The sequence below is a fragment of the Arachis hypogaea genome, chromosome 3, assembly GCF_003086295.3.
Source record: "Arachis hypogaea cultivar Tifrunner chromosome 3, arahy.Tifrunner.gnm2.J5K5, whole genome shotgun sequence".
Taxonomy (NCBI): Eukaryota; Viridiplantae; Streptophyta; class Magnoliopsida; order Fabales; family Fabaceae; genus Arachis; species Arachis hypogaea.
Genome location: NC_092038.1, coordinates 27,439,484 through 27,465,299, shown reverse-complemented (window position 1 = coordinate 27,465,299; position 25,816 = coordinate 27,439,484). Strand labels below are relative to the sequence as shown.

Sequence of the window (25,816 nt, the reverse complement as noted above, 5' to 3'; positions counted from 1 at the left end):
TTCTTGTGAGTCAAATGTAAATTATTAAAATGTAATAATAGTATTATTATTATTTGACTTAACTTTATCAAGAAGCTTTTATTTTTCCAAGCTAAAAGCTGTTTGACAATTGAAGAAGGGGGAGCAACAATTAAAAAAGAATTCAAAATAACTTCTAAATAAAACTCAAGTGGTGTACACTTATATATAAATAAGACTATGTAGGTTATCACATTCACAACCATAGTGCTTATTATACAAATGAAATCTAGTTACTAACAACACCCAAGGAAAAAATAAAGGCACAAAGATAAATTTGACTCTCAATTTCTTTTTGTGTAAGAATTCAGAAAAATGAATATGTGAACAACTCAAGTACAATTCAAGAACTGTACAACAATACAAAAAAAGATAAGAACTTACTAATCTTATTTCAAAAAACAGGCCAACAAAATATGCATTCACAAAATAAATACTCAAGATAAATAACAAAAAAATCACTGGAATTGCACCAGATAGAATTTTATACAACTTCCCACTTTTTACGACAAAAGTTCTTTAAAATTAAATGCATAAAAATGAAACACCTAAAAATTAAAAAAATAAGAGTTAAAAGAGTTCCAGTGCGAAGCAAATAGTGAAAAAAAGTAGAACAGTAACACTAATTATTTATTCAGTTCAATACCCAAGAAGAAATAATGTATCAATAATTATAAGATTAAAACCTAATATAGTATCATAACTGAAATTAAAATAAATAACACAACCATGACAAAAATCAATCCAAACAAACTCTCATCGCCACTATAATCAGATTGAAGAGAGCGCTGCACCACAGAACTATGGCACCCAGAGGTGAAAAGCATATGGCTCAATGGTTTCATCTTCTCTATTATTCGTAACCTTTCCAGGGTTTATAGTACAATTATACAGAAACATGAAACCCAGAGACTGGAAAGAAAAACTCAAAAACTAGACTACTGATTCAAAAGGATGTGAACCCTGCAATATGAAGTAGAGTGAAAAAAGGTTTAAAGGATATGGGGCAAGAATATGAAAAATAGAATAACTCTGCAAAATGAAATGCATGGAGGCCTAGATTGTGCTTGGAAAATGGGATTAGTCAGAGCCATGAGACTGTTGATGGAATGGTATAGGGAGTGAAGAACATGAGGGAGGTGGGGGTAAAGTGTTTCTCTGAAAAAGGATCCAAGAGAGATTTGTTCTATCATATCAATATTTCTTTCTATTTTTTTATAAATAAATAAAAGAATATAAAAAGACACAAATTTAAAACAAAATAGATATACCTCATACTATAAATTAGTAAGAAATAAAAGTAAGAGAAGGCATTCTTTAAAAATATTTAAATTGAAATATATATTAACTAAAAATATAGTTTTAACTAACAAAATATATGAATGAGTTAGATTGAAGTATATATTAAATAAAAATTAAGTTTTAACAAATTGATCAATAAACATAACCATACATTAAAATATTACAACTAAAATAACAATAAATTCATATAGATTTAAAAGAAAATAAAAAGACACCTATAAAATCAATAAACAATAGCAATGATACCAACAAAAAATGCACGTTTAACACATCAAATGTGATAAAAAAAAAAGTAAATTTCATCCAAAAATATTTATCAAGTTCAGAATTCCAAAATATTATTCTTCCTTTTTTTTTTAAAAATCAAGCAATCGAATATTTTTATTTTAAAGATAAAATCCTTAAGCAAAGCAAAACTAAAGTCAATTACACAAAAGAATTAAAAAAAAGTAATAACATTTGTCAGATCTTAAAGACTAATTTATCTGGCAAATTACAAATATGAGAATTAAGACTTCAAATTCAGGAAGAATTTGTTATGCAAATTTAAAATGTATCTCTAATCTCAAAAATTGTTTTCAAAATACGCAAATACACATACCCATATAAAACATAATCAAAAAGGAAGATTATTTAACAGTTTATATAAAATATAATAAAAAAGGAATATTGTTTATCTTAACTTTCTTAGAGAGTTCTTCGTCCACAAGACAGCTGAAAAACCATTACAAACGAAAAACACCAAGAAAATAGGTGGATGATTTATTATTTCCATACACTTGATGACAATTCAAAATACAATAAATTGTTAATTATTTGAAACAAACTCAAAATGGATTATTTGGCTTCTCAACTGGTTATAGGATTCGGAGAGATGGTAAGAGTTGAGGGGTATCTCTTTGAATCCCATACCCAGCTCAAAAGCCAATCAATCAACCACAGTTACAATTTGTCCAGAAATTTTATAGACATATAATATTACATAGCAACCTCTATCTAATTTGTTTTTCCATAAAAACACAAAGTAAAACAAAAATAACAATACAGTAATATAAATGAAGAATCATACCTAGCAGCGCCACCGCCGCCACTGCCAACACCAAAGCGGACCATCACAAACAAATTGTCATCCTTTACGCCTATCGCTCTTAACTCGTCAGAATTCCTAATCTCTTTCCCATTGAGGAGTAGTTGCTGTTGCTGTTGCTGGATAGGGACACTTCTCTTCTCATAAGGGCAAGTTTTAACTCCAAAACCAGCACAATAGAAAGAAATTCAACAACGAAACCAACGTCTCACAAAGATTTAAAACAACACTCAAAAACTAAACTCATAAGATCCATCATCTAACTGCACACGAGTCAACCAACAACACCATACCAAAAATCAATAACATCAAACTCTCACGAGATTTTATTTATCTACATAATAAAATAAAACTTTCAGAGAGATGCAGAATTCCTAAATAAAAAATTTGCTCCCATCTAAGCAGAATAAAATTTTGGGTAAAACACAAAACTGAGAAATAATGAAACTCACCTCAATCTCCAACAATGCCTTGCTATTTTCCATCTACCAATTAACACACAAAAAAACAAACCAAAAGTTAAAAAGTTTAATAATAATAACAAATTAAAGGATAAAAAAGTAAGTGATATGAAAGGAGACGATAAAAAGACAAATATGAGATCTTTGATGGTTACAGATTCAACAGAGAGAAGTGCATTGGGTTAACCTTTATAGAATTTCTTACTTTTTACCACAAAAGCTTTTTAAAATTAAATGCATAAAAGTATATCATTTAAGTTAGAATAATAAGAGTTGAGAGCTCTAGTGCAAACCAAAGCGTGAAAAAAAAAAACGCAGGACACCAACAAAAAATACACATTTAACACATCACAAATGAAAAACCAGTCAATTTAATCCAAAATTATCCATCAAGTAAGATCAAAATTCCAAAATATTCTTCTTCTTTTTTTTTAATCCAACCAGGAAATAATTCTATTCTAGAGATGAAATCTTTTAGCAAAGAAAATTAAAGTAAATTATACAAAAAAATTCAAATAAGTAAGAACGTCTGAAATCTTAAAGCCTAATTTATCTTGCAATATTAATATTAAGGAAAGCATAAGAAATCCTAGTCACTCAAGGCGTGAAATCAAGAAAGGAAAAAGGAAATCTCCAAAAATTGTACCTTTCAACTCTAGAATCTGATGAGACCGAGCCATTCCAACTCCTGGACCGCATTGAATCAAAAGAGGGTTTATTACAAACACACACAAAAATAACAGGAAAAAAATAATTTACACATACATAAGCAGGATCAAAATGATTCACCTTAAAGGTATATACAATTTGGAACAAAAAGATAAAGTTGTTGTATTATTATCATTATCTGTCTAAATAATACCAAAACCATTTCTTGAAGAAACATTGACGATTAATTTCTTGACTATATTTTGCAAAGAAAGAAAATGATACAGTTTGAAGTCGTTTGTACTATCATGAGAAATAAATGTGCCTTGGCCAAAGGAAATCAACATAAAAATCGATTCCAAAATGAGAGGCGAAAAAAACAAACACTTGAAGGTGGCCTCTTGCGTGACAAAAAAAGGAAATTAGAAGATACAATTCAGAGACGATGATTCAATAAAAACAGAACTATTAAACAGGAAAATAAGGGTGAGGAAAAGAAAGAGACCTTAAACACCAACATAACCAAAAAGAGAGTCACCAAGAGCTCCAACAACACAAGTGAAAACGAAGCAATCTCTGAAAATCCAAAGTTGCATACATCACTTAAAATAATAGTATATCTTTCTATCACCTAGGTATCCCATGTTTAGAAATATCATAATAAGGCATCCATAAATTCCTTTGATAAAATAATTTCTTTCAAAAAGGGTTTCATCTGACTAAACAAACATATGGACTTGGCCAATTTCAACCACAAGATTGCAAATAAATCTTAAAGATGGACGAAAAAGCTAGATGAATGTGCCAATAAATACACAGAAACCAAGATAGGATGTTTTTCCATCATTGATGGTAGTTTTGCAGCAACAAGAAGAAATAAAGAAAAGAGCATCATATTTGGGTAACAAATTACAAATGTATGCATGAAGGATCAAGGTAATGTAAGGAAATAATGGCCATGCACTATTCTACGCAAAGTACATAATACAATAGCAACTATAATTGAAATCCAAGATAAACATGATAACAGAAACTTGCCAATCATCTTTTCATCATTTCACGCTTTTCTGCAGCAAGCGGCTCAAGTCGCCTGATGGCCTTCCTAGCTTGATCATTTGAGGGATCAATTTCTAAGATCTTTTTCATATTTGTCCATTGATATTTGAAAAACTAACTAAAATTAGTGAAGTAAAAAATTATGGTATGAATGAACTCAATGATGCGAAAAGGAAAAAAAATCTAAATGGCATCAGTATGCAAAACATGTACTTCTTCGTTAAGATCCAACAATAAGGAATGCCTAATGGTACTCATACTGGCTTTCCCTAGGTTGGCAAATACCACATAACAGTGGCACCTTTTCATTTTGAGAAACTACACTTACCCCTTTACTGTGCAAATGAGAATAAAGTTCTAAGTCCTGCTTAAAGTATAATAACCCCTAATATAAGATCTGAACTTACCAGCAATGGCTTCTTCAAAATGTTCAAGCTTTTCATGAGCTTCTCCTCTTCTTACTAAAGCTTTAATGTACACTGGATTCAGATCTAATGCTTTTGTGCATTCTTTAACTGTGTTGTCATATTTTTCCTGGGATATGTTTAGCATAAGTTAAAGGAAATTAGATTCTTAACTTAATCAATTTCAAATATAAAAGGGCAAATATGATGCAAGATTCCATACCAGCTTTATCTATGATTAAAATGACTTCCAAAGATATGATTGGAAAATAAAAAAAGAGGTACGAAAAAGTTGAACCACACTTAAAAGGGTCTAGTTTGCCAAATTACAGGATAAAGAGTACCTTATTCAAGTGCATTTTGTGCTCTCAACAGTTTCTCCTTCCCTAAATGCCAATTTAAAGGACTCCAATTTAGACTTTGCCATTTCAACCATTTTCCACTAACATCTGCAGTTGTAAAAATCAGAAAGTCAACTATCTTTGATCACCAACACGAAATCTGAGCCAAAAAACCAAAGATCCTTCCTTCCGGGATCGAAAATGCAATATGACCCTCAGACACAACCAATCCAAAAAAACTTACATTAAATAAAATGAAAGCACTTGCAAAGGATAAAAAACCAAAGAATAAAAGAAAGAGAATAAGCACGAATACAAATTAATCTCTTTGCCCTAATACACGACTCAAGTAACACAATAAGCACGAATAAGCTACAACAGAACAACAACCCACGCTACTTACCCGAATCGGCTAATCGGCTATGTTCAACTCGCCTTTTCAGTTTCCGACTTTGACGACCTGAGCTGCAACCAACGAAATTAGGTTGGTTTCCTTGGCATTAAATTGAATGAAACAACAAAAATGAAGAAGAAGTAGCGACCACTGACCTATCATTTTAAACTGCATACTTTTCACTTTGGCACCTTAAATATTGCACCAAAAATCATAAAGGCATCATATGCCAAAAGAAGAATAAGAACTCTTATCCAGCCACCCAAAGTCAAAGTTAAATTCAAATTAATATATAAACCACAGGCTTCCACATAAATTACAGACCTTTTCTGGAAGAGCTGGAGGTGGTTGCAGCGAAACCTCTAACTCCAATGGTGGCCCAAGTGGTTTCTCTTTAGTTTTCATCTCATAATTTTCCTCTTCTGACCCATACCTATGATCTTCATCTGCAAGTATATCCTCTGGCCTCAGGCCTTTTTCATGGCCCTCTTCTTCAATAGGGGATCTCTGAGGCAGGAGATTACTTTGATTATTCATTTGCAAAATTTTAAGCAACACAAAGACAAACTAAATATATCAGTTATTGGTAGCAGGCACTCACATTTGAGTCATATTCAATGTCATGATGAACTGCATATCCATCATCCTCTTCATCATCGTCAAAATCCCCAAATACATCACGAATTTCAGGAGCAGAATCACGAATCTGATCTTTGTCCTCTCGGGGAGATCCACTGTCAATATAGAAATTAAAAGTTTAAAACTGTCATAGAATCTCACAGCATCCCAAAAAGCCTTATTATCCCTAGGTTTTAAACAATTTTTTTGTTCTATTTATTCAGTAACTGAAATCAATTTCCTAAATCCACACCGAGGGTGCAATGTAAGGTAACAGAAGACATTCACATACAAAACCTATACCACAAACCATAAATAAAAGCAGAACAAATCACCGGTTTAATCAAAAGTGAGATGACAGGAAAAACCTAGGCAGCAATTCTACCATCAGTACCAGTGGTCAATACTTGGTATGATAGAACCAAAGCAAAGAAAGAAAGTATTCAGAATAGAGTGAAATCTTAGATTAGTCATGGTCCTAGTAGTCAATAGTATTTTGCTTCTCCATGACTATGCAATTGTTTTTCAACATTTTAGCATCGCAATGAGAAAGCTGTGAGTGATATTTTCGATAATTTAGAGGGTTAGCCTCAGAACAAACACATGAAACCATGAAATTGAAAACTATCCACTCAGAATATTGTTAAATGCAATTAGCAGATATCTATCTAGAATGTGTAAATATATATACCTTGGACTCCTAGCTTCATCAACTTCCTCATCTTCATTCTCATTCTCATTCTCATCGTAACGGTTCTCCTCGAATCCGCTCTCAAAGACGGCGCCCCTGTGCTTCCTAGTAACTACTCTCTGCCCATACTCGTCGTCTTCTTCCTCTTCCTCGTTTTCCTCCTCCTTGCGGCTCTGCAAATAGTAATTGCAGAAAGAAGAGAGAGAAAGCATTAGAGAGAGAGATAGAGAATGGAATCGATGAAAGGAAGGAGATTATAAAGGAACAAACCCATTGGGAGAGGTCGATGTTGAGCTCGTAGAAGGTGACGTGTGCAGCGGTGATAAGGATTTCCTCGACGAAGGTTGATGAGCTTGGTGCTGTGCTGGTCGAGATTGGGCATGAGCTTCCCGTTCTGAGACATTATGGAACCGCAAACACAAACCCTAGAATGTTGCGGGTTGGGTTTGGGGTTTGGATGTGATGTGTGCCTGAGAGTGAGAATGGTAAAAGGGGAATGGAATGGAGAGAGAGAGAGAGAGAGAGAGAGAGAGAGAGAAACTCTTCATTATTTTATTTCAAAATAACGTGAGACCGACACCTGGCTTAATGAGCCACGCCAATTATACAAGTAGTAGATATATATATATACTAGTGGGGGCCCGCGCTTCGCGTGGATGCTTTAAGCGATTGGCATTGTATTTGTACGTATTCCATAACACTTTATTAAATATATGATATATGAAGCATTACTTGTTTCGTGTGGGTTCTCAACTAAATTCATTTCTTCAACTTATTGATTTATTTATTAACATACAGTGATAACAAATATTTGGATAAATGTATATTCCCCCAAATTGAACTGGTCCTATCAGATTGTGCCCAAAAAGTCCAGTCTTATATTTCAAGTCTTTTCAATTTCCAAAATATCATAATTATATGTAACCAAAATGCTAATAAGATATAAAAAAAATAAAACCAAAAAGAATAATGTAACAAAAATTATGAAGAGTTATTTTTTTACCTCCTGAAGCCAAATTTATTTTAAAAAACTTAAAATTTAAAGGTGGTGATTTTTGAAGATGCATTTAAAATATAATAGTATTTTAATGTCCTATATGATGACAATTGGTCTAGTGTATGGTGGATGCCATCTCAAACTTTTCAAAAATCACCAATTCCTATGCATCATTTAACTAATAATAAATTCCCACCTACCGATTCAACCGTTATACTTGTTTGGAGGAATCAAACCTCTATTTCCAATGCTTTCTAATAGATAGCAGCCATTGAATCACTTCTTCTACTTCATGCTTTCTTCGAAATAGTGGCACGCTAGCGATGATACTCAAAAGCTGATCAGTGAGACTTCTGTGGTTGAGAGAAACATTATGTGGCCCAGTGCTCAGCTTATTCCTTTGTTTAGATTCATAGTCACACACTCCAGATTGAGTATAACCCGCCAAGCCACACCCAGATCAAATTGGATCCCGTTGCTAATCAATCGTTTTCCTCGATCCTAACTTGTTTGTGGGAATCTTGGTGTTATACACAATATCGATTTTCAATATACATTAGTCTTGTTGATCTGATCAGATCAGATAGGTGAGTGGATCGGAACCCAAGCCTCTTAATTCGTATTGTTTATATGTTCCACATACATTAGCACATTCAAAGGCATCTTACACGTTAAATTTTTTTCTGTAGCTAAAATTTTTTGTCATTACAAATCTAACTTTTGATAAGTGTTGCTTTTCATATATAAACCCTTTATAAATTTATTTGAAGTGCTAAGTATGTTAAGTTCATGTATTCTAGGATAGAGATATTATTACACCATGTTTGGGAAGAGAACGCTGTCTTTGAATCATCCATCATTTGTGATTTATCTGGAGATGTCATTTACATGAGAATTCAGATTCAACAACTCACAGTACTCTGCTTTTTTATCCATTTCTGTTTTCATGTATTGTCTAAATTGAATCATTAGTAATAGCTAAGAAAATGTTTTTTGTACAAAGCTATCAGTATCAAATGCATTTTAATTTGTTTTACGATTTAGATTGGGTGGTTTATGGGCTAGATCTTGGTGTTTAGGACTTTATGCGTGGACTATTTTTACAATTATTTGTTTAGTAACCTGTAATTATTTTATCAGTTTGAATTGCAGGTCTAGTACTCCATTTGGCAACACAATAAGGAAGCTTGGTTTTTAAATTGGTGGCGAAGAAGGTTCCATTCTTCTCACTAAATGCCTTTTTATTGCTATTACGGTAATTTTATGGTTTTCTCTGATGTATTTTATTTATATCTTCTCTGTATCCTTTCTTCCAAAAACTTTGGTAACTTGAGATCTTTATAAAATTAATGTTGTATAATGATAACCTTATTGGCTGTCATCAAATTGTTAAATATGAAGGACTGTAGATTATTTCTTTGTTAATTGCTAAGCAATTTCCTCCTTTTAGGTAATCTGCATTGCTCTCAATCTACTTTCTGGAAATTTTGTAAACGGTGTGGAAAGACTGTCGGTTGATAGGCATTTATCAAAATAATTTGCTATATTTTATTGTTGCAATTCTTGACTTGCGTAACTTGATAGAGAAAGATTACCATGATAGGTAATTAAATAGTTTCTTACTGGCTAGCATTGGTATTCAATCTAGAGATTTGCTAAGCAAAAGGGAAAAAAATCTAATTTGGAATATCTAATTACTAAATTATTAAATTCACTGTCAATTATACTCTTGAAATTTCAATGTACTTTCTATGATGCCGGTCCTGTTATTTGCAAAATAAATCCAAAAGGATATTGCTTTTTATTTTCTGCTTAACTTTCTGGTTTTAACTTTAGCTGAACAAAAATAATGTGTCTTTAGTGCAAACGCAGGTTATGAAGCAGTCCCCGGGGTGTTAATTGCATGCGCTTTGGAAACCAAAATACAACAATACTCAGTGAGTACTACTCATAGAACCTATTATTGATAGGATGTTAAGAAAAAACTCATCTGTATATGCCAACGAACTTAAATGTTTTCTTTAGCTCATGATTTGGTAATTTTACAACATAATTTGTTGGTGGTGAGATTGAAAATAATGTTTAAAAATGTGATTTATCTGTGTTGTATATATAGACCTTTGACGTACTTTGGCTTGATAAGTATCTCTTATCATGTATAAACCCTTCATAAAGCATTTACTGCACCATATTTGGGAAGAGAAGGTACATGTTGAGTCCTCTATAATTTGTGTTGAAAGCTTTTCAGAGTTAAGGATCTAAGTTGGAATGCATGGCTGAACAATTTTCATTCACCATTTTTTCGGTTATTAATTTCTAAAATGATTAATGTAAGCAATGCTAGTTTATTACGACCTCCATTGTATTATAAAATAAAACACATAATTTTAACTAAATTCATTAGTAAATAAAATTCTGTCACAGTTTAAGAGAATATAAGGGTCTTACTCACACATATATAAAAGATAGGAATCTTTTCATGTATTATAGTCTCATCAAATACTCCTGATGTGAAAGATCCTTTTTTTAAAACATAACTGAACTAAAGCCATTGTCCACGAATTCTGACTACCAATCAAACTGCCAATACATACCTATGTCAAAGAAAGATATAATTCCACAGTTATTACATCATTAACCAACATTCAGATTAATACCGAACTACATTTAAATAAATAGAAAAATTAAAGGCTACATATGAATTAAAGTCTCACCAAAATCAGTTGTCAGATACAAAATTACACTGTAACTAACCTTCATCAATGCATCATGCATCATGCATTCTTAGGCATCCAAACGTTGAGTCAAACCTATCATTGAATCTCTTTGCAAGAATTCGACCTCCTTAACTCATCATACATTAACCAACATTTCTAAACACCTCCTTAAAAACTACATTGTCTGTCTCTTGGTTATCTTCATTGTTGCAAATCAAAATCTTCAGACCTTTCCTATTTGTAACTCTTGACACTGCAACATATAGTTGGCCATGTGTGAACACTGACTTCTTTAGAATGAGACCCACATTTGATAATGATTGTCCTTGACTCTTGTTAATAGTCATAGCATATGATACCATTATAGGAAATTGTCTCCGCTGAAACTTAAATGGTATCCTATGGTCTGATGGACTAAGTGTCATTCTTGGGATATAAACTTTTTGGCCACAATTTGTTCCTGTTAAGCTCTGTGCTTCAATGATGTGTTTTCCCAACTTTGATATTACCAAACGTGTTCAATTACATAAGCCAGCAGAGTGATCAATGTTCCTTAGTAGCATGATAGGTGTACCTACTTTCACCTTTAACTCATGATTAGGGACGCCCGAACATCTTATAGTGTTTAAGAATTCTGGAGTATGAATGGATGCCATGATGTCATTACTGCACTCTGCTTGACATGCAGTGTCAGAACTGTAGTAAGTATACGCCTCAGCAGGGTTGAGACTCATCATGTAATTATTAATCTCGTCAACAGCTTATAGCGTGGGTGCTAATATTGCTCGTTGTTGTAGGTGGGAAACACAACTTGCACCCCCAAATAAATCAGGATATGTTGCTTCACAGATGGCTACTATAGGATCATCCCACACACTAATAAGAATATCATCTGGGATTTTAACTTTGTCAACTCCATCATTTGATGTTCCACATTTTCCATCACCAATTGACAATATCCATTCACAAAATTGCTTTATCTCCTTTGATTCTTCAGATGTCTTGTCTGCTTGTAGTTGCATGTTTCTTGTGAGTGTAAGCAATTTGCAACTATCCCAAATATATGATGAATTAATTGTTGCATTAACAATATCTTGCCTGCTGCCTTTCGGTATGACGGGTAAAATCTGTCTAAAGTCTCCTCCAAAGACAACCGTCTTTCCGCCAAACAGTTGGTTCTCACTGTTTGTATTCTTGAACCTCAGTATGTCACGCATTGTTCTATCAAGTGCCTCAATACAGAGTCTGTTTACCATAGGAGCTTCATCCCATACAATAATCTTAGCCTTTGTTATCAACTCAGCCAAAGTACTACCCTGTTTGATGTTGCACGTGGAGAACTCATCCAAGTTTAGTGGGATAGCAAAACGGGAGTGTGCTGTCCTTCCACCTGGTAGTAATAACGATGCGATACCACTTGATGCAACTGCCAAAGCAATTTGTCCTTTGGACCTAACTGCAGAAGCAAGTGTCTTCCAAACAAAAGTCTTTCTAGTACTACCGTATCCATACAGGAAAAAAACTCCACCTCTCCCACTGTTCATAGCTTCCATTATTGACTTGTACACTACCCTCTGTTCATCAGTTAATTGTTGTAAGTAAGCAGCATGTTCTCCTGCTAATTTGCGTCTGTTGTATCTAAGCTCATCACATATTAGAGAGTTCAAACCATTGCACATCAACTGCTGGAACGATGTATCAGTGTTTGGGTAAGGCATAGTGGGGTAATCTCGCAAACTCTTGTTGTATGACTTCAATATGCTCTCAACCTCTATCAAAGTTAAATCCTTCAGCTCCTGTTCTATTAGTTGTAGCTCTGTTGGGGAAGTAAAGTATTTATATAAAATATTATGTAGATTAGTCTCAAATTAATTTATATAAAACACAAATGACAACGTAGATTTAATATGTAGTTTGAAATATCTACACATTTAAGAATGTTGTTTTGTTCTTTTTGTTGTCCTTTGATTTTAAAGAATACGATTTTACAAATTAGTCATGGTATATGTATCATAAGGTTCTGAATTTAGCACTTTGTAACTATCTCGACTACATGTTATATTAATAATTTAAATTGTTCTTAAAGTAGTTTTATTTTGCGCATGATAGTGATATCCTAACTCTGTAACAGTCATGACTGAAAGATTTTATAGAAGATTTGTTAATATTTACATGTTAACTATATTGCAGTAGTTTAAGTTATTCATCTATATATTTATGAACATTGCAAAGCTACTATTTTTCTTCAACAATATAATGGTATATAAATTCTTTCTATTATTTTCAAGGGTGTTGCAATATCCGTCAAACAACAGCACGACACTTTCTTACTATGAGTAATAAAATTGCCATAAACTGAAATGACTTGGAGTGGTATAAGCTTGCTCTACACAGAAATTTATACCGGACTACAACCTATAATAATCTTGTAAGTTTCTTACTAATTATCTCATAATCAATCTATTTAATTCTTTTGTTGATCTCTTATTGATTATCCATAGTTCATGCTTAAATATATTATCTATAAGCATAATATAGAATTTAGTACTTCAATATATGTAGTTAGCATTTAGATATATATTAAATAAGTGTGATATACAATTACCATACTTAAATTCTTTAATTGTTTTATGATATATAGAAACGGCCTATGTCTTTATTTCTAGTCTTGTTGTAGTTTAATAACCAAATAATTGTATCAATAGTCCATGCATAAAGTCTTAAAACCCCAAGATATAGCCCATAAACAAACCAAACTAAAACCTTAAACAAATTAAAATGCATTGAAGAATTAAAATGCTTTGAACAATTGCAAAAAGCATCGTGTTATAATATTATAATATATACGAACAAATTATGTATTTATTTCATAGTCATGTTGTAGCTTACTAATTATATAATTGTATGTATGGTCCACGCATAAATTCTCAATTAGACAATATAAAATGTCTGAAACAATTCTAATTTTTTGAGAATTAAAATACCTTGATTGTCAAGCATTCTTCGTTGCTTATGACGTATGTCATCACCTTGCAATTTTCATGTATTTTCCCATACATTTTCTGGTCTCTCCATTGAATTGGATGACAAAAGTATTACAAAAAGCTTCCTTAAGTACTCTCCTGAACCCCAGTGGCTTGCTTTTTTGATTGCATCAATGTATTCTTTATCATCATCCAACAATCCCATTGCATAAGATGCATCTCTAAATGATGAATAGACGACACCATCGATAGTTCTAATGTCTTCATAGCAAGTAGGACCCTTTACAAAATTTAGGAGTAGCCTTAGGTAATAAATTTCCCCTGATCCTGGTGGAACAAAGAAAATCCTTCCTATGACTGAATGTGATTTTTGCGGAAACCACTTCCTGGTATCTGGCTTCCAAACAAACTTTGATGGGAATTCCACGTATGTTAGGCAGCGTGCTTCTGGGTTAGTTTTGTTAGCTTCAAACCATCCTAAAAACATCGACTCCTTAACTGATGCTTTCCTAGCAACCTCGTCTAAACATTCGTCGTCTTTAAAAACCACCGGTTGCTCGTCGGGCAGGTGAAAACCCAACCTTATAACAGAAGGGTCTCTATAGTGCATGTTATACCCAAAGATTCTCCAAACTGCTTCACATGGTGATATGTATCGACAATCGTAATACATGCTAACTTCATCACAATCATCGCTTTTAGTGTCAGCTGTGGCACTCTTATAAAATGAGGCAGTTACACGATCATGACCTTTATTAACATACTTGAATAAATACTTGATTGATCTAGACTGGTTGCACCATTCAACATTTATGTGGGCTCTATATTTTAATAATAGCGTCCTATTGTGTGGAACCACATAACGACTGTCCAAATTAACACCAGATTTTTTTATTGTCCTTCCATCATCTTTGTGTCTATAAATTGGATATCCATCATCATCAACTGTTGTATTGTCCACAAATCTTTTAGGAAAATGACGAATACATTTGCCATTCTCCATGCATGGAGACTCTCTCTTAGCACTCCCACATGGCCCATGCATCATGTGTTTTTCAACAGCTTCATAATAGAGCGGGTCTCTCTGCTTGTCTGGAATCTCAGCAGTGATAATTCGATCTATGTCTTCTCTAGTGGGATATTTGTCATCACGGTGCAGGAATATGAGAATGTGTGCATGAGGCAATCCACGCTTTTGAAATTCGATTGTGTATACAACTATCAAAATTGAATCACATAATTAGTTGCTAAAATTAAATTATTACAGCTACTCACTAAATATTTCATCATGAAAAACTGCACTTGAGTACTTATAGTTTCTATTCGTACTAAATTACCTATACAAACAGTTTGCTTCCACACATGTAATTTCTCATTTTCTGATATTATAAATGATATTTTTATTGACCAAACATATTATATAGTTGTTTTTCATGTATTTTTTTCCGATGCAATTACATCTCTTTAAACAAACTAATAGTTATAATTTTGGATTATCCTTTTTTAGTAATTACATATTCCACCATTTAATCTTTTTAGCTAATACCTCAAAGTCCGGATATGTAACAAATCATACTGATAGAAGTTTGTAACATATTAAAATGTACCTGCAACCACTCTTCCAAATATCTTATTTGTCCTTATGTCCTTTATCATATGATCTAATTTAAGCTTAAAAGCTCTGCACACCATGTCTGGACGATCCTCTGCATTTAATTCTCTATTTTTAAGAAAGTCTTCCAGTTCTGGCCATTTAGGATTGCATGTAAATGTTAGGAAAAGATCTGGATATCCAACTACTCTACAAATTGCCATTGCATCTTGATAGTTCTGTATCATATATCTTGGTCCTCCGGTAAATGATGAAGGCAATATAATCCGTTTCCTTACTGATGAGGGTGTTGTTTCTCCCGTCAAAATAGCTTCCTTAATACCCTTGTACATCTCACATCTAAATTTCTCTTGGTCGAGACGAATGTATGTTAGTCTAAACGACTCAATCATTGAGTAGGCATCTACCAAGAACTGTTGAAAAAGTCTCCTTGAGTACAATAATGGGGAAGCATCAGCCAATCTTTCTCGAATTCTATAAGCAAAAAAGTCCTTCATTGTCACTTCTTGCCGTCCTTTTTCACAGTTGCCCTTCTTCTTGTTTAGAGGTATGTCTTCTTTGTATTCATCTTCTCCATATGGAAACAATAAGGGATATTGCAATCCCAAGTATGATGGATTCAGTTGATTTATACGTTGTAACCTTCCAGTTTGGGTCTCCACAATAATATCCCTATCTGTACGGTTAATATCAAAGTCACCCACGATCAATGCTGCCACCTCATTTGTGGATGGCAAGTTATACCTCCTACCATCTTTTCCTCTTTTTCCCAAAAACCTAAGCTTGACCTTTGAAGTGGGTTCTGCTGCTATTGACTGTTTCACACTACAGAATGCCTTTACCAATACATTGTGTTGGTCTAGCATCATCTTTAAGTCATTCACAACTTCTTCTTGAATTGTCTTGTTTTCTTCCGCACTAAACAGTAAAACACACTTGAAAAATTCAAAATTTTACCATAAAAGATAAATACGCTATCCATTATGTCTTTTACCGTTTCATGAAATACATGTTAAGATATATAAAAATTCATTACATACCCGATTACAAACATCTGATTTTGGATCTCATTTTTGGTGTCGATTACATATAGTTGAGCAAATTTTGCCATACATCCGTCTGGTGGAAAGCTCCCCATCAAGTGATAATTCTCATCACATAAGATAAATGTTGGTGGTTCTCTGGATGAACTTTTACCTCTATCAATTTTGGCACCCAAAGATGTGAATTAAAACATGCTATTGTATGTTCTAATATTCTCCCGAAAATGTTTGCTCCTGGCATCATTCCCATATAACAAATTGTATAGCACCTTAGGAGCTTCTTGTAGTTGAGGAATCTCCACTTGTCCACCTCTGCAGCATAGTGTGTACGTAGGTTCATTTGTATTGTAATGCTTTTCTTTCCTTTCGCCATACCAAAAAAGAGCATAGCAGTATTCACACTCATGCACTACATATCCCATGTTCCAATATTCAAAAATTACTAATGTATCTTGTAATAATAATTTAACAATGATATAAATATTTAAAAATTACTAATGTATCTTGTAATAATAATTTTGTACATACCAACATTGTCATTAGTAGACTGCGGCACATAATTTCTCATTTGTGGTCTTTTTCTTTCAACCATGTTTTTGCTTCCTGCAAAATCCCAAGAGAATCTTAATTGTCAAAACACAAAAGTGTACCAAAAAATTGTAGATTGAATTTGTAAAAAATTTATAAAACTGCCAATAGTTTCTGTTATATTACGTAAACAATCAGTTTTGTTAATTAATGAAAAAACTTCAACATTATTAGCAAATCTCCCACCTGTGGATTTCCATGGTATGTCACTGGTCAGTTGTGTATCCAAATTTAATGTACCGGTAATATTTAGGAGTGAGAACAACTTGATGGTAGTTAGTTTGAGGAAATTGCATTATTAAAGTTGCGTTTAATAAACCTTTTGTATATTAAAATCGTTTTCAAAAGGAGGGTCTTACCACGTAACACTACCATCATGAGGTTGTAAAATAGAATAGTCATGTCTGTTGTCAATTGATTCATCCACTGATACTACAGAAGCATACCCTAAATTTTCAAAAACATAAAGATAGTATAAATTAATCTACCACAACGCTCATGATTGTGCATGTATTCATTTAATCACGTTTAATCACCTAAATGATTAAATCTGTGTTTGAAGTGCTTCTTTCTTGCCAACAACACTTGTTGTATTCTTCTATGAGCCTTTGCTTTTTCTATCCAGATATACACAACATTAAACTATGCTTTACCTTTTCCAAATCTTAAGTTATGCCATGTAGGTAGTGCACTTTATAAATGTGAGTTTGACTATGAATATTGTACGATGTGATTCAGTTTAATTAATTACATAATAAAATTACATATAAATTACATATAATGAAAAATTAGTTGAGAATAATCAATAATTATATTAAAAATCAAATTTTGTACTATTTTTCAAAATTAATTTCGTGTAGATTAATTTTAACATTTGTTATAAGAGCACATGTAATCTAAATCCAAAATTGATTATTAAAAAAACACATCAAAAAAGTATTACTATTCCTATTTACGTTTGTTGGGTCAATCCGATTTTTCTCCACCCATATAAAATTTGAAACCACCAATGATGCCTTAATTCATTATAATAATAATGATATAGGAATATTATTTATAATAAAAAGATTTACTTAATCTTAACATAATTGTAAGATATGTTATACCTATAACTATATCATCAATATTATAATAATAAATTAAGTAAGTTTTTCTCTTTGTAATACCTGATAGTTGCTCTAATATTAAGTAATTTTATCTTTTTATTAAAAATACTATTGCTATGTCATTATTTTATATTAATGCAAAATTATTATTTGAACATCAATTTTTACCATTGATAGTTTGTATTAAAAATTTTTGTAAGAAATTGATTTTATTCATATCTAAATGTTCTTTAAATTATATTATTCAAAATAACTTATAGATAAAAATTATATAAAAGGACATAAATTTAATAAATATTTTATATTATCTAATAATTTTATATTAGATATTTAAATAAATTTTAATACTTTATTTTCTAGTACTCTCAGTACTCTTTAGTACTCTAGTATTCCAATTTGAAATTTGTTTACATGAAATTTTGAGAAGAAACTTATTAACCTTTAGCTAATCTTTCTTTGACATAAGATGATGGAGCATTTGTTCCATCCATTTATTCCTAACTTCACTTGTTTATTAAACTACATAAGTAAAAAATTTATTTTTCTTTTAAAAATTTTTCATAATTATGATTTATTTTTCTTTGAAAATTTTCATAGATTGGTTTATTAAACTTTGTCAATCGGATAAATTCTTTTCTAACCTTCAAAGGGATTTTGTAAGGAGAAAATTATTATAATAACATATATTCTTGAAAAATAATTTAAGTTGTTTATAAAATATTATTTTATTTATTTAAGAAAAACTTTCACAAAATTTATAAAAGACATATACCTATGTTTAATACGTGGGCCATACATTTTTTTAATTTATTCTCTCAATAGAATTATTATTCAATCCGTAGCATGAACTATGTGAAAATAAACCTTCTTGTTATCATGAGTTGTTAGAAACTTAATAATTGCAGAGTCTAAATTTTTAACCTTTTGAGCAGTTGGTCTGTGCAGACAAATCTAGATTGATATCTTCGATACTTTCACAACTTCTTGCTGGTGCATTCCCATATGAATTCATTGTCTGGATACTTGCATTTAAATTAGTGATGTGTGGTAGATTATTTTCTTTGTTAGCACCATCCAAATAGATTGGTTGCTGCAAAATACTGTTAATTGTCCCTGCAACACCAACATATATTAGTTTTGCAAATAAAGCCATGAGCTATTTACTTTCAGATTGTTAAATTGTGCTTACCTCTTGTTCGTGTAACACAGCTTTGTATTTCTACCTCTGTTCTGGCTAACGCCTCTCTAAAACCTTGGTCGGATGATGTACCGGAAACCGCTTTGCTACACTGTGCATTCGTGTTTGTATTATTCTCCAAACACGCTGACCCTCTGTTCCCACTAACATATGCTGTTGTTGACATATTTATATATGTTAGCTTTTCCTGATTTGTAAATAAAGATGAATGATAGTTTTACCCAAAGGCTTTAAGAAATCAGAACTGAATATCCACCCCCTACTCAATAATGTTTCTCATTCTGTTTGTTTCCACACCCTGCTATGATGTAACTCTTCACCAAAATTCATAACAATAATGTGTTGAAGGATAAGTTCATATTCATACCTGGTAGGTTTGAGTTTGTGTTAGGACTAATCTGCTGTAAAGGTGGCCTAAACAGTGGAATATTCTCAGAAGTTGGTTGTGATGTCCGTAACCTTTTTCTTTTTTGATCCATAATAATCTTTCTTTTACCTCTAGATGAAGAAGCATTTGTTCCATCCATTTCTTCCTATCTTTACTTGTTATCTGTTTATCCAAGCATGCTTTACCCTTATCTATGTGTGTCTTACTATACTCTATTTTGAAGCCTCCATATAGTTTGTTTGTCCCTCTAATTAAATGATTTTGTCTAAACTTTACTGGTTGGTCTGTTTGTTTTGAATACAACACTTATCAATTTTTTGGTGGGCAAACATTATTAATTTTTATTTTCCTTTTGTGCAAGCTATGTCCATAGTTTGATGCCTCTTGATAATAACTGTTTAATAATAGTAACAGTAAAAATTAAATCTGCAAGTAGTTAAAGATTTAATAAATTGATAGTTTTTTGTAGTGTGGATCTCAATGCGCATAGTATTAGTTTCTCATAACCACAAAATTTTTAGCTTATGCTACTAAAACATATTCGTTAATGGAATTGAATAAATATTGAAAATATAGTAATCAAATTTTCTATTTCAGAAATTTCGAGAGTAAGAGACATGGCTTTTGCTTCAGTAATTAAATTTCCTATTTTAAAAATTTTTTTAGTAAGAGGCATGAGTTTTGCTCTAAAAATCATCTTTACCTTTCAGAAATTTCTTGAATGATATATTCTTCTGTAATATTTAAACACTAAGAAAGATCTCCTTTTACATATAGGATTGTAAATATCATCCATTTATGTTCCTTTTCTTTTTATTCAAAATATTGGGTTATACTTAATGTCTTAGAATGCCAATTGTCAAGATAAGAATAATCCTACACCGCCGGTTAATTTTTTCTTGATAAGGATAAAAAAACCTTAGTGTTACTAATGAGTAACAACATCCCATTCATAATTGGTTGTTAACAACAGTCATAACACGTAATGATTAAGTGATCCCTACTAAATCTTCAAAACAGAAGTCAAGTTGTTTACAATACTTATTCTAACCTGGCCTAACTTAGACTTAGGAAATGACCAACCACTAACAAAGGGAATAAACAGAAAATACTGATTAACATGAGACCTTCATGACAACTACACCTGAGACATTAGAAAGATACTAAGCAAATAAAAACTTGACATCTTTAACATCAATTGCTACCAATATCCCTAGACTCGATAAAGGCTTTCAACATGCATTATGGCGGATTTCACATATACATTCTCTTCCCAAACATGGTGAAGTATATGCTCTATCCTAGGATGCACAAACTTTAGTCTTGCTATTATTAGATCAGCCTTCTCAGTGTCATTCGAACCACCACAGCTGGTCCTCAATTCCATCACAGAAAATATGTCTTTCCAACGAAGATTGTGGGATTGTATGGAATCGCTATGCCTGAGACCTTTATCATTCTCTCCCAGTCAAGTTTGTTTTGCCCATCTCTCTTAAGCTGCCAAACCACGATTTGTTTACTAAAACCAACATTATGGTAGGATGTGAATCCAACACCACTATTAAACTGTGTTAGAGAATGGTAATCAGACTTGGCAGCGTCTGGAATGTCGCACTCGAAAAACATCCGCTAAAGCATATCAAAAGTTCATATTTTTGAAGGTTGAATAAAGCTTGGTCCATCCCAGCCAACCCAGTAAACCACTCCCTTGTCAACAACAGCTTTAGGGCCTAGTTTTTTAACGTCACTACTGAAGCTTCCCGAGTGTTTCCAGTTAGCATCAAAGGAGTTGTATAGTGCCCAGAACATATTTTTTCTGAAAATTATTTTTTGAACACATGTAGTACCCGATACTTAAAGGAATCATGTAAGAACCCGAATGCATAAAGAGACACTGCATAACATTAGTGTTTCCTTGCCACATCTATTGCAAATTTGGACTCCCTCGTTAGAGGGTTCCAAATAAAAAGGGAAGAATTGATGCCTCCCTGTGACAACTTTATGCAAAGGATGCCATGGTCAGAGCCTACAAATGTGTAGAATCCAAAGTTGTTGATGTCCACAGGAATGTTAAGTTGAATTTGATTCCCGCTATCTGCCTCAGCTCGCACAAACCATTGACAGAAATCATCCAAAGGGGGATATCCAACGCCAACAATGACACTCCTATTTTTATTTTGGTTCTCCAAGAAATTCTGTTTTACAAACAATTGTGATGTGAGTTAGAAATTCCACACCTTACTGATTGTTTTGAGCCTTTCAACTGATTTGGGGTCAGCCTTGGCAAAGATCTTCCATAGGAGATCATCGCCAAGATGTGGAAGATCAAATTTTCTGGGTGCTATGTCGCTCATTTTTGAAAGGCAATAGATAAAAGGTTGAGATAAATTTTTCAAACAATAACAGGCTTATTTTTCTCTATTCTCATTGATAACTGTTACTGATTATTTATAACAAAGGATTGTTAAATATAACTTTTACTTACAACTTACAATATATATGTTTATTGTATACTATTCAAATAACTAATTGATCGAAGAGACCTCTTTAGAATTGAGGATTTAAGGTGACTATTTTGGCTAGTTTTGTCTATTTAGGTGCATCATTAAAAAGATATGAAAATAGTGAAGATATGAATCTTCTTAGTATTAAATGGAGAGAATAGATTAAAAGAAGGAAGTTACAAACCCACCAAATAATATATTTAAGCCAAGATTGAGTACATTTTTCTTAAATGAACCAAATCATATTCTCTATAGTAAACTATAATTAATTTTAAATATATGTTGTAACTAAACTGATATACCTCTTCAGCTTGGAGGATACTATTTTTTATTAATTTGATAGGATTTATGAACATGAATATACTTTTTAATTTTATTATTGTAGGTGTTATTTTATTATATGGAAATAAAACTAATTACTGAATTTTGTACTCATAATGTCATAATACGTAAGTTAAAATAGAAATAGACATACCCAATTGACCATGTAACAATTACTATGTTTAAATATTCATGAATAGTTGTGAATATATGATGATATAAACTTAGTGCACTACCATACTGGTCACGTTGCTATAATTGTCCATAGTACTGATGACTCTTAATTAACTTACCAAGAGAGTTGGCCTAATATTCAATTGGATTTATGTCTGTAGTGACTAAATATTTTAAGTAAATTTTGTAGTTTTATGTAAGATATCTAAAAAAGTTTAGACTTTTTAAATTTTTGATGAGACTATAATATATGAAAAGGTACCTAGTATGTATGTGTGAGTAATACACTCATTCAATTATAAACAATGATTCCCTTTTATTTACTAATGATTCTAGATTTATTTTATTAAAAAGTTTAAACTGTGGTCATAAGGAATGCTTTGTTTAGGTGAAAATTATGTGAAATTTTAAAGCATGATTTTGCCATAATATACGATAAATTTAACATGTTCAATTTTTAAATTAATATATGATGCTAATATAGAATTGGTAATTATATTTGTGTTCAGGAATAAGGGTTTATATATAGTTTTTCTTTATTCTATTTTTTACTATGTCAAGCTTTTTTACTTAATATTAATTTAAGTACAAGATATTTTAGTCAATCAACATATAGATGAATTGCTCCAAGCATGGGTCAGTTGTCGTCATCTAACTTCTTCCGATTAGAATGAGATAAAACAAACCGTTGACCCAAAAAAAATTTAAATTAATTTTTCTATGTTAGTATAAGATATTGATACAACAATAATTTTTATGATAAAAAAATAATTACTTAATCTTAACGTGTAATGTATAACAAAAGTAACTTTTGAGTTTATTTTAGATATTAATTAATCGTGTTAGAATGAATCCTATGAATAATCCTGTGGATATTAATATTCTCAATCTTGACTGTAAAATATTCATTTGTGCATTGGGTATTTTATGTATACTAAAGTTTTGACTATTATTTTTCGTATTTTGTGTTGATTAGACAGAAATATATCTTTGATAAACTTCCATAAAAATTAACCGGTGGTTTGTATCTTTACTACTTATATTTGCTTTAATAAGTAAATTTCTTAAAATAGACATTTCGTGAATGATTTATCCTTCTATAAGATATGTGCCAAAGATCAACTAATAGGATTTTCAAAAGGGTTTAGCGGTGAACCCATATCTCAAAGTCATTCTATTTAAATATTTAATTTTAGCTCTATGTTAATAGATTTGTGTTTTTTTTTTACTGACACCACATCTATTAACACGCAATATCCTAACACGTCTATCCTACCTAAAAAAATATTTTTTCTATTGATTTGATAGGTTCCTTGATTTTGGTTTAGTCAATTGGCAGGTAAATATGAAAAAAGATCGGTCTTTCCTTTTGCTAGGCTTGTGTAAAATATGGAGCTTACATATTTTCAACTCTGGTAAGGGTTTTAAATCTGCATTGGGCATTGGATTAGAATTCCTTCTTTTAAGATTATTTAGCTTCAAAGAATAAAGTCGCTGTATCTTTTCCATGAATAGCCTTTCTATAGGTGGAACGATTACACTAAAGGTGATATAATGCTTTTGCTTGCTGTACTTAAGAATTATCATATAAATCATATAGCAACTTCCTATCTGATACACTATAAAACTTACCATTAAAAAGGATCTTTTTAATATTTGCTCCATAAAATCAGCCCTATGATATACGTAAACAGATTTCTTAAAGCAGGCCTTTCCTAAATGATTTAAGTTTCTATAAAATATGTCCCAGAAATCAGCTGACCCAATTTTCAAAATGGTTTTGTGTGAACCCATATCTCAAGGTCACTCTATATACAAATTAAATTTTGACTCTATATTAATAGATTTGTTTTTTTGACTGACAACATATTCATCAATAATCTAAATTTGTCAGTGCAATAATCTATCTGCCTCTGAAAGGTAAAGATGTAAATGTTATATAAAAAGATTTATATAAGTAATGAGCTTTGATAGATTGCTTGATTTTGGTTTAGTCAATTGGCAGGTAAATATGAAAAAAGATCAGTCTGTCCTTTTGCTAGGCTTATGTAAAATATGGAGCTTATATCTTTTCAACTCTGGTAAGAGTTTTAAATCTGCATTGGGCATTGGATTAGAATTCTTTCTTTTAAGATTATTTGGCTTCAAAGAATAAAGTTGCTATACCCTTTTCATGAATAGCCTTTCTATAATTGGAACGGTTACACTAAAAGGTGATATAATGATTTTGCTTGCTATACATAAGAATTATCATATAAATCATATAGCAACTTCCTATCTGACACACTATAAAGCTTACCATTAAGAAGGATCTTCTTAATAGTTTCTCCATAAAATCAGCCCTATGTATGACATACGTAAATAGATTTCCTAAAACAGACCTTTCCTAAATGATTTACCTTTCTATAAGATATGCCCCAAAGATTAGCTGATAGGATTTTCAAAATGGTTTCGTGGTGAACCCATATCTCAAGGTCACTCTATATACATATTCAATCTTGACTCTATATTAATAGATTTGTGTTTTTTTTTACTAACACCACATTCATCAATAAGCTGACTTTGTCAGTGCATTAATCTATTTGCCTATGAAAGGTAAAGAAGTAAATTTTATATAAAAAGATTTATATAAGTAATGGGATTTTAATCTTGCCTGGTTATACTTTATAAAACTTTTATTTCGATTCTTGTATATGCATTGGGAAATGGGTTTTAATTTATATATTGAGTTCGTTTGGATTCAAAGACCAAGCTGTTTATTCACTGTTATCCAAATTACTAAACCATTTTTGTTTTGAATCTGAACATTTTTTTAGTTTTGAGTAAAAAATTGATTCTCACACTAAGTATCCTAGTCCTTCTTTGTTGGTTAACACCCCTTTTAGGATAGAGCATATTATTGAAAAAACTCAGATATGAATCCTTTTGCTTGAAGCGATATATTGAGTTTTACTAACACATTGAATTAGGTTTGTAATCCATAGTTGTTTTATTTTAATTAAGTTCTTTTCTCTATAATATAATCTCTGAGTATTAGTAAGACACTGAATATTATTTGTATTTTGAATGATTTATGTTATAATTGATTTTTTCAAAATGTAAGACAACATCTAATTTACCATTGAAATCTATTAACATGGTTATAATCAGGTTACACGTGTGGT

The 25,816-nt window shown here is 31.7% G+C and overlaps 2 protein-coding genes across 2 annotated transcripts; both read right to left on the bottom strand.

The window, feature by feature from the left end:
* Window positions 1-10,877: 10,877 nt before the first annotated feature.
* LOC140183353 (uncharacterized) lies at window positions 10,878-11,468 on the bottom strand. Its single transcript, XM_072231767.1, has 2 exons — window positions 11,313-11,468; window positions 10,878-11,231 (listed from the first exon to the last, which is right to left on the bottom strand). The coding sequence occupies exons 1-2, from the start codon at window positions 11,466-11,468 to the stop codon at window positions 10,878-10,880; spliced, it is 510 nt and encodes a 169-aa protein (XP_072087868.1).
* A 27-nt stretch (window positions 11,469-11,495) lies between these two features.
* Window positions 11,496-12,452, bottom strand: LOC140183352 (uncharacterized). Its single transcript, XM_072231766.1, has one exon. It carries the CDS (start codon window positions 12,450-12,452, stop codon window positions 11,496-11,498), a length of 957 nt encoding a protein of 318 aa, XP_072087867.1.
* Window positions 12,453-25,816: the final 13,364 nt, after the last annotated feature.

Bases quoted from the DNA above. Each gene is read 5' to 3' on its own strand.
- LOC140183353 (XM_072231767.1), bottom strand. From the start codon at position 11,468: ATGAGTCTCAACCCTGCTGAGGCGTATACTTACTACAGTTCTGACACT. The intron at 11,232-11,312 runs GTAGGTACACCT...GTAATATCAAAG, and splicing joins ATCATGAGTTAAAGGTGAAA to TTGGGAAAACACATCATTGA.
- LOC140183352 (XM_072231766.1), bottom strand. From the start codon at position 12,452: ATGCCTTACCCAAACACTGATACATCGTTCCAGCAGTTGATGTGCAAT.